Source organism: Oryza sativa, chromosome 3 (assembly GCF_034140825.1).
Source record: "Oryza sativa Japonica Group chromosome 3, ASM3414082v1".
NCBI lineage: Eukaryota > Viridiplantae > Streptophyta > Magnoliopsida > Poales > Poaceae > Oryza > Oryza sativa.
Window position 1 is genome coordinate 3,928,663 of NC_089037.1, and position 9,947 is coordinate 3,938,609.

The following is a 9,947-nucleotide window of genomic DNA, read 5'->3' on the forward strand; positions in this document are numbered from 1 at the left end:
ATAATATTGTAAGAAGGGCCAGAGTGTCTATATAGAAATACAATTTACATATAACGAAAATTCGAAATTAAAAAAAATATTAAAAGACGAGTCTAGAGTCTATATAGGAATATAATTTACAAATAATTAAAAATTTGATATTAAAATTAGTTAATAACTAACACGTATATAAAATACAATATGAATATTATACATTAGTAGTTTCGTAAAGGTAGTACAAAATTTAAAATTATGTTGCCATTTTAATATATTTGAATAATACATTGAGAAATCATATATGCTATTATATGAGAGAAAATATAATGATACTAATCGTGCAATCTGCGCGGACCACCATGCTAGTTTTATTAAGTATGAAAGAAAATAAAGTTCAAACAAATAACAGTTACAACGACAACAAAGTGCCGCGTCAGGCCGGCAAGCCGCGCCTAACAAAACTAGCTGAAGAAAGAAAAACAGCGACCCAAACTTCAGAAGCTGATTACTCGCTACATTGGGAGAAGATCCCGGCTACCTCCTGGATGTCCTGAACTAGCCGCTGAGCTGATTTACAAATGTTTTGAAAAACTGTCGCATTTCTCTCCTTCCACACCAGCCAGCAGATTAACATGAAAAGACAATCAAAATCGCTCCTATAGCTCGTCCGGCATGTCGATCTGATTTTCAGCCACCATTCAAACAGAGGACACACAGTTTCTCTTGGCAAGGGGAAATCTGCATTCAGCCACGCCCTAACACGCTGCCACACTTCCGTCGTGAAATCGCAGGACACAAATAGATGATGGCCGTCCTCGTTCTCGCGCCGGCATAGCTGACAGACATCATCATGTGGCCAATTACGCTCTGCCAGATTTTCCGCCGTCAAACATTTGCCTTTGAGCGCTAGCCACATGAAGAAACGTATCCTCGACGGAGCCTTTGAGTGCCACAACAGTTCACCAAAAGGACAATCTTCGCAGGCCAAGAAGAAGGCCTTGTACGCGGAGGAAGCAGAGTACTGACCATCCACTGACAATTTCCACAGGATCACGTCGTCTGTCTTCCAGTTCCACCCCCCTCAATTCATCCCATAGCTGAAAGAACTCCCCCAAGGCTGCGTTCGACAGGGAGCCCTGAGGTCCTTCGTTCACCGTTCGGAACTTTACAATTAGAGATAACTTACCTGCATCGATATTTGATAAAATTGGAGTGCTTGGCAGATAACTATTATGTTCCAAACTTTGAGCTCCACTATGTGCATGGTTGACTATCTCATGAGACAACCTGAGGTAACAAGTTCTTTTTGCCGGGTCGGCCGAAAGGTTCGGTTGACCAATTTCATTAAGATTGGGAGTAAAATAAACGAAAATTGTTTGCTTACAACGACAGAACGCTGTCGCAGCGGCAGTGAGGCAGAGCCTTCCTACCATTCAGCGAAAACAAAACAGAACACAACACAGACTGATAGGTCAGCTATCGCCGTTGCCGTTGTTGCTACATTCAGCGAAAACTCCCGCCATCTTCCAGATCATTAGTTCCTCCTTTATGTCATGCACTAGCTGTTCAGGTGTTCTTGATCTGTGCTCGAAAATCCTCCCGTTGCGCTCTTTCCATATGAACCAGCATGTGAGCATGAAAACAGTGTCGAAGAGCTCCCTGTAGCCCGTCCGGAAATGCTGCCTAGCTTCCAACCACCAGGCTGCGAGACTGTCGCTTCTTCTTTCAGGCAGAGGAAAGTCGATGGAGATCCAGTTTTTCATGATCGTCCAAACTCGCCCTGTAAACTGACATGAGACAAATAGGTGCTGGCAGTCCTCCTGTTCTCGCTGACATAGAGCACAGCTCTCCTCATGTGGCCGTAAGGCATCGCCCCCTTGCAGCAACCCAGAGGAAAAAACGAACCTTGGCAGGGGCTTTGGTTTTCCAAATCAGTTCTCCATGTGGACAAGCTTCTCTCGCCATGAAGAAGAGATCATATGCCGATGACACTGAAAAAAGACCGCTCTGGGATGGCTTCCATCTGATTTCGTCTTCATCATGATTGAGAGTGATCTGTTGCAAAGTATCCCACAACTGAAAATATTGCCCCATAGCTTCAGTAGATAGCGAGCCCTGCAGGTTCCTTACCCATCTATTGTTGGTCATGGCTTGGGCCACCGTCAGTCTCGACCGTCCCACAAATGAGAAAAGGATTGGCCATTGCCAAGAGATGCTTCCTTCGTTCAGCCAGTTATCAGTCCAGAACTTTGTGTTCTTACCATCTCCAATATCAGTAAAACACACTACCTCCGTCCCAAAATGTAAACATTTTTAGCTATGAATCTGGACACATAGGACACATGTGTGTCCATTGTCCAGATTCCATGTGTTTCCAGATTCATAGCTAAAAATGCTTACATTTTGGGACGGAGGTAGTATATACTTAAAAAAATGTGGAAAGTGTAAAATCAATCAAACACACACTGTTGGTGCACAGAAATCATCACGGAAGAAAGTTCTCACAGTAGAACTATAGAAAAGAAAACTCACCTTGCACGTTTGTTGGCAGTTGCACACGGATTTGATTCAGCCGACACATGGATGTGTTCACAAAAGGGAGAGAGAATTAGGTGGTCAAAACTCTTTGAAATAGCAACTATTAGTATAAATTACAGTACTTACTGGTGCTACTGTTATCTGCTTGTGAGATCTGGCAATAAGCTGTTTCGAGACCTATACAGAAACCATTATGTTCATAAACATTAGCATAGTCATAATTATCTCGTAGAGAATTGGCAAAGCTACACCAGTAGCAAGAAGATATTTAGAAGAACTAGTCAAAAGAATGTAAGACAATATTTAAAAGAAGACAAAATTCATGTAGTAAGACAATAAGACCAGTAGCAAGAAGAAGATATTTAAAATAATAGTAGACGAAGAAGAAATCTGGACAGATCGGGTTGCCTGAGTGAACGCTGTCCTATGTAAGTAGAAATCCACCTTGTTTAGATTTGGGGGGTGGGAGGGGAGCGCAGATGTACGAGATGGTGGCCTGCACCGTGTGGCCGTCCCTCGACGGTGTTGGCCAGGATGACCGAGGCCGGCCATCGGGTAGCGCGGCGGCGGGTTGAAGGACTCATCGTGGCTGGCACTTGCAGAGACGGTTGGCGGATTTGGGGTTCTGCTCCCTTCCGAAGCCCTCGACAAACCTTCAGTTCTTCATCTCATCGAGCTTGTATTGATGAACACGATCGATCGGCTGGAACCGGCGGGTTAGGGGCGGGGCATCCTGAACTGCAAGTACTCAGCTCAACATCGAGATGAGGCTTTAGCTGCAAGTACCCAGGGCGTCGGTCGTGGACACTGGACAGTCGCCGCGACCTGGAACACGCTCGGGGGCTCTCCGTGACTCCGACCGAGGACCAAACTACCAAAGCCCCACTCCGAACAGAACCAACAACCCGGCCGACAAAAGTCCTAGACGGACTGCGGCGCGCGGCAAGCCTGTAGCTCGTCCTGAGCCTTTACCATCATCGTGCATGTGGTGAATACCGTGTTAACTGGAGTACTACTAGGAGAACCATAACACTATACTACTACTACGTGATGTTTCAGAAATAGAACATGATGTCCCAGAAATGACCAGTAGCTACTTTGTGTTTCCCATATGTTGCACGAAGAGGGCATCTCGAAAAGGATCCATCAAGACTGTAGAGAAACAAAACAAGACAAACACATGAGTGTCTCCTATCGATATTTCATACCACTAAATCTGAAGGCGTATGCTGAAACTTCCCTTGCACAGTATTAATTTTGGTACATACAAAGATATGTGGAGACCAACATATAAAATAGCATTATCTAGCGTCCTGCTAAAATCAAATTAATCTCTGGCTTTTACAATGGGATCCTTCAGTATACTATACAACGAAACATTTGCAGTTTATGAATTAGATAGGAGTGAGTGTTCAAAGTTACCACCATCTAATTATATATCAACGCAATATAATCAAACTGTGCAAACTTACTAATAACTGGAAAAATGCCAATTTATTAAGTATACATAAAATCTGATTGCCATGTACCTCAATTTAAGACGGCCATTCACTCTGACGAACAAAATTTGGAAAACTGCAAGCAAAACAGGTTCATCTAGAGAACAATCCATGGCTCCAAGCTATCACAGTAAGACAAGCCAATAAGCATGGACAAGTTGTACTTACAGTTGGCTTTTTCTCTTCAAAGGCATCGTACTGAATTCCAGCACATCACAATCAGCCAGTGGTTTTTTTGCTAACCATTTCTACAGATTAATCAAACTATGATAGTCAACTACTGTACTTAGCACCGACGCAACAGCAAATCATTAGGTACAAGCCTACAGAATATCTCGTGAGCTATCCTCAACAAAGACCTCACTGACAGCAGGTTGACTTCAAGGATGCTCCTAAAAAAGGTATACACAAGCACTGTCATTTCTCCCGCTACTTCAGTGAGTTGTATAGGGTATACCAAGGTAGTAAAGCCAAGTGTGAAGCTTGAACTTACTGGGATTGAATCGAAAACACAACCAGTTGGAGCAGCGGTTCATGATAACATCGTTGTCCACAAAGAGAGCGATAGAGGTTGCTCTTTAGTTACATATGTCATCCAACAGTCCATCAGGCTGAGACAGCAAACTCTGTTTAGATGACATGCTGAAGAAAATGCAGTAGATTGTATTTTAAGTGGAAGTACTTACAGTGGGTACTTGTTAACCATTTCCAGAAGTGCTTCCATAAATTGGGGCAGGAACCACGAGAAGTGTTGGGCCCCAATGAGATCAAGTTCTAGCAGTGATATATCAACATTAATCCCTCCTACCTAAAAGGCAAAACAATAAGTTTAAAAATGGAAATGCCTTTCTAAGGTCACAATTTTTTTAGATAATGGAATAAATATTCTAAGGTCACAAAAGGTATGCCAATGTGATGGATAAAGGGTGGAGGGGTGGGAGTGATTAGTCAATGTGAACTGAGGTTCGTGTGGAGGAGATTAAGGCTAATCTACGAACAAACGGTTAGATTGGTCCCAAGTCCCAACCCCCAACAGGATATTTTTTTTCAAATCTTTTTAAATATGAAAACAAATATGCACTAAACCATCAGGGTGAAACCTTACAAATACATCAATAAACTAAAAGGTTGCAGTAAGCTTTATTAAACTGCATACTATTTATTAACTGCAAATTTAAATTGTATGTTGTAAAAGTTAAGGCGATCTGGTCACCTTCTCATATTAAGTAATGACATCATTTGTATGTACCTGTGAGTATTCAGGACCATGTACGATTAAATGCCGGAGGTAGATAGCAACATATAGGTCCTCACTGGTAAATGGAAGTCTTTGCTCGCCCTGCATGCCTTTTTCGAGAGCACTTTGCTTTTGTTCTAGGCTGAGGTCCTTTCTCTTCCAAAATATATCTAACAGAAAATTATCATCACTTACAAGCAGATGGAATATAAACTCAAATAAGTCACGGTTTGTGTATTGCAGAAATTTCTCTCTCTCCTCTGGGCTAAGTGTTTTGTAGAATTTATAGAAGTCCTCCAAAAATCCTCTCCTCTTCGCTGGGCGAGCAAATGCTGGATGGTTTCTTAGAACAAAGAGATACTTATCCCGTCCATCAGGATCTTCAGCAGATGCTGGAAAACGTATACGCTGAAAAAGTTCGTCGAAAAATGGTGGTCTTTGACCATCCATCCTTTCAAACCATGATAATAGGCAGTTCATTAAGCTGATGTGATCTTGATCTATGTTATCTGGGGTGGCTGGGTGTGATGGAACTTTCATTATCGTACATTGTGTGGGTTCTCTTTCAGTAACAAACATGTGCTTGTCAAAGTCACCAGCCCAACTAAGCCCTCTTTCATGAGCTACTGAAACCTCTTCAAAATATCCACCAATTAAGGACAGGCCAGTTCCTGTAGGCACATCAACAACTACCTCAGGATTAATGTTACCAACGAAAGAACCAGCGCTGAATCTGAACTGTTCGATGATTTCGTCCTTGTTTGCTGACAAAAAGTCCTCAAGCGGCACAAGTGTAACAGGAAACTGGAAGGCGCTAAACTTTCTGCTTTTGGAAGCACCTTCCCCAACTCCACCCACAGAAATCTTTCGCTTACGTTGCCTGGCATCTTGTTGCTGAAGCCAAGACGGCTGTTGCTGCTGCTGCTGCTGCTGCTGCTGCTGCTGCAGGTTCTGATGCTGATACTGCTGCTGCAGGTTCTGCTGCTGCTGCTGATACTGCTGCTGCAGGTTCTGATGCTGATACTGCTGCTGCTGCTGCTGATACTGCTGCTGGTGATGATTTTGATTATGATGCTGATGCTGCTGATACTGCTGCTGCTGGCGGTGGTGCTGGAAATGAATTCGATTCTGATGCTCATACTGCTGCTGGTGGTGGTGCTGCTGATACTGCTGGTGGTGATTCTGCTGCAGTGGGAAGCTATCCTCTCCTGGCACTGGCATAACGCTATTAGGATGAGACAAAGCAACCTGTCCCCCATGGTATGTTTGGTTCGTGGAAAGCAAGTGGCCCACATTGGGATCAAACAATGGTCCGTGTGGATGCTGCTGGAACTGCTGAGCGATGGTAACGTCGAATTGACGAAAGTATTGTTGCTGGTGCTGTTGAAGAAAACTTCCCTCCCCATGTCCCCCAATTTGTGCCGGAACACCGGCATTTTGGGGGAAAGAGAGGCCCCCGAAAGATGAGTAGTGGCCGGCGGCTTGATAGTGGGGAGCACATTGGGGATGATGGAACGACGAGGACGAGGATGAGGGGCCATACTGTGGAAGGTGAGCTCGACGAGGGTTTAGCCCCGTAGGGTTTTGGGTCCCTTGGCCCTGAGATGGCCGGCGAGATCCCGACATCGGCAGGTGGCTTGGAGAAGGGCGATTCCCCTGACTTTGAGGGAACTCCGCGTTGTGTTTCTCCTCCGCGGCGATCGGCGATGGCCGGCGGCGACCGATGCGGAGGGTGGCCGGGGCCCGGGAGGGAGGGAGAGATGGGTGGAAGGAGCCGAGGAAAAACCGAGGAAGACAGCGTTGCGGCCTTTGCGTGGGCTTGTAGCTGCTCCGCTCCCCCAGGTTCTCGGGTTTGGATTCGATTTGGGCCACCACCTCAGTCGTTTTTTAAGGAAAAAGTACATCCAAGGTCCCTCAACTTGTCATTCCTCGACTTGTCATCATCTTTCGGTGGTTTTTAACCCCGCTTTTATCTAATGTGACGCCTAAGTCAGTGTGGGACCTACATATCAGCGTGGCCACGTCAGCCTCCTCTCTTTTTCCTCATCTCTCTCTTCATCCGGTGGGTGTGCCGCGTTGTCGTGACTGCTCTTCCTCCTCGCCGTCGCCGTGCCCACCGCAGCGCACTTCCTCCTCGCGTTCCGGGCCTCCCACAGGCCGTTCTCCTCCATTGTGCAGGTGTCGCTCTCGGCGGCGGGGTCCCTCTGCCTCTCCTCCTTCTTCCGCCGCATCGGTCTCCGCCGCCTCCTCTACCTCGACAAGCTCCGCACCAAGAGCGACCGCGTCAGGCTCAACTACACCGCGCACCTCTCCTTCTCCTTCCGCCTACTCGCCCCCCTCGTCGCGCCATGCTTCGCCGCCGAGGCCGCCTACAAGGTGTGGTGGTACGCCACCTCCGACGACCGCGTCCTTTTCTTCGGCAACGACGTTCTCAGCATCGTGGTCGCATGCTCCGTCGAGATGGCGGCATGGATGTACCGCAGCGCCGAACGCCGCCGCCGACGCGAGGCTGTCGCGCTTGTCGGCCACCGCCATCGCCGTGGTGCCGCGCCTCCTCGCCCTGGCGTGGCGTGCCAGCTCCCACAGCGCGAAGCCGACGAAGGAGACGGCCACGAAGGTCCTCGCCGTCGCGGCCACCGTCACCGCCACGTGCACGGGCGGGTGCGGCGATCTGGCATTACTATTCCCGGTCGTCGAATTGGCCGGAGCACTCGCCACCATGACCGAGCTGGTGGGAGGCATCGAAACCGTGGACGCCGGCGGCGACGGTGTCGTGGTTACTAATAGCGTTTGATCGTGTGTAGTGGTAGCTGATGTTTGTTCATCTTTTTCATGCAGTAGAACACTAGACACATAATTTTCTGCTCTGCATTTCCCTCCTCTCTAATGTTAGTCTGTATGTGCAACATTTCCCGCCCACTTCCAGTCCGCCGGCGACGACGTGCTCTCCTCCACCTGATTCAGCACGCAGACCAGCTCCACCGCGTCGGCCAGGGTGAGGGTGGCGAGGCGCTCCCCCCATTTCCTGGTCGTTGTGCTGCGGGCCCTGGCGGACGGCGTCGGCGACGGACCCGTAAGCGGATAGCTCGGCGATGAGGTAGGGGTTGGGAAGGGCGGTGAGGTAGTCGGCGTCGGCGGCATCGTGGGAGCAGTCGGGGATGAGGAGGAGCAGCTCGAGGAGGCGCGCTCGCCTGCCGCCACCGCCGCCTCTCCGCTGACGCCGCCTTGCCTTGCCGCCGCCCTCCCCTTCTCCCGTGTCTCCGCCGCCGCCGCATCGCCAGCCGGCCGTCGGACCTCCTCGCCCCGGCGACCTCCTCCCCACCACCGGCGGCCTGCCCAGAGAGAAGAGAAGAGTGTGAGAGAGAGGAGGAAGGGAGGAGGGGGGAAGAGAGACATGTTGATGTGGCTTACTAACATGTGGGGTCTACGTGGGTCTCGCACTGACTCAGTAGCCACATCGGACAAAACTAGTGTCAAAACCACCGAGAGACCTAGTTTGTACTGGTTTTGTAAGTTGGGGGATACGTTATATCCGGTTTTGTGATTGGAGGACGATTCTGTAACTCGATGACAAGTTGAGGGACCTTCGGTGTACTTTTTCCTCGTTTTTAATGATGTTGCTTCTACTCCTGCAGTCTTTGCATATTGTCTCGTAACAGGTAACACAGCCCATGGGCTGATACCAATTTTTTAAAACAAAATCGCATTTCTGTAACTTCTTATTATTATTATTATTATTATTATTATTATTATTATTATTATTATTATTATTATTATTATTATTATTATTATTATTATTATTATTATTATTATTAAAAAATTCTGCCGCCCTCCGTCTGTCCAGCTCATTTGGCGTCGCCGCTGCTGTCATGGACCGGATTGTGATCGAAGTAATGGCTTGTTAAAAAAATGTTTATGTATGTCACATCAGATATGCGGACACACATTTAAAGTATTAAATGTAGTCTAATAATAAAATAAATTACAAATTTCACCAGGAAACTGCAAGACGAATTTATTAAGCCTAATTAATCCGTCATTAGCAGATGTTTACTGTAGCACCATATTATCAAATCATGGCGCAATTAGGCTTAAAAGATCCGTCTCGTATTTTTCCGACAAACTATGTAATTGGTTTTTTTCTATATTTAATATTTCATGCATGTGTACAAACATTCGATGTGACAGCGTGAAATTTTTTTTTTTTTGGAAACTAAACATGCAATAAACAGAAAATATTCTACTCCGTACTAACTTGCAAGGACTCCGTACCATAAAAGGCTTTCACTGTGGAGGCTGCTTTTCTTCCTAGACGGAGAAGAAAGCGGTTGACAGACGTAAGGAAATGGGAATGGCTAATACTCTCTCCGTTCTAATATGTCATAGTTCTAACTTCTATATATGTCACATATGTATTAGATTATACTTATATTGTGACAGAGGGAGTATGAGAATCACTAAATACCAGGCACCACAAAACGAATTTCCACGAAGTAGTTATCAAACAAAAGCCTTTAAAAGCTTAAACCGTTCTGAAAGCACACAAACAAGGGCCTTTAAACAAATTTTAAATAGTGTAGATCATATTTACACAGTTAAAAACAATAGGTACGAAAAGCAGCAAATGACCAAAAGCTCAGAAATGCCTGTATTTACTGTAGCCGTTGTTGCAAAAAAAAATCATTCAGTGAAAGGAA

General features: G+C 46.3%; 1 protein-coding gene across 5 annotated transcripts; it reads right to left on the reverse strand.

Annotated features, from left to right (window-relative positions):
• Positions 1-1,219: 1,219 nt before the first annotated feature.
• Positions 1,220-7,037, reverse strand: LOC107278214 (uncharacterized). Of its 5 annotated transcripts, XR_010740293.1 has the most exons (6): positions 5,263-7,037; positions 4,700-4,821; positions 4,507-4,624; positions 2,509-4,405; positions 2,107-2,195; positions 1,220-2,031 (listed from the first exon to the last, which is right to left on the reverse strand). XR_010740293.1 is itself a non-coding variant. In XM_026023659.2 (4 exons), the coding sequence occupies exons 1-3, from the start codon at positions 6,874-6,876 to the stop codon at positions 4,546-4,548; spliced, it is 1,815 nt and encodes a 604-aa protein (XP_025879444.1). In that variant the 5' UTR covers positions 6,877-7,037; the 3' UTR covers positions 1,220-4,405; positions 4,507-4,545. The 5 variants fall into 5 exon arrangements, 1 of the variants encoding a protein (XP_025879444.1); XR_010740290.1 differs by having other exon boundaries at positions 1,220-2,691; positions 2,959-4,405; XR_010740292.1 differs by having other exon boundaries at positions 1,220-2,195.
• Between the last annotated feature and the right edge of the window lie 2,910 nt (positions 7,038-9,947).

Bases quoted from the DNA above. Each gene is read 5' to 3' on its own strand.
- LOC107278214 (XM_026023659.2), bottom strand. From the start codon at position 6,876: ATGTCGGGATCTCGCCGGCCATCTCAGGGCCAAGGGACCCAAAACCCT. The intron at 4,822-5,262 runs GTACATACAAAT...TTTGCCTTTTAG, and splicing joins ATGGTCCTGAATACTCACAG to GTAGGAGGGATTAATGTTGA. The intron at 4,625-4,699 runs GTAAGTACTTCC...TTGCTGTCTCAG, and splicing joins ATGGTTAACAAGTACCCACT to CCTGATGGACTGTTGGATGA.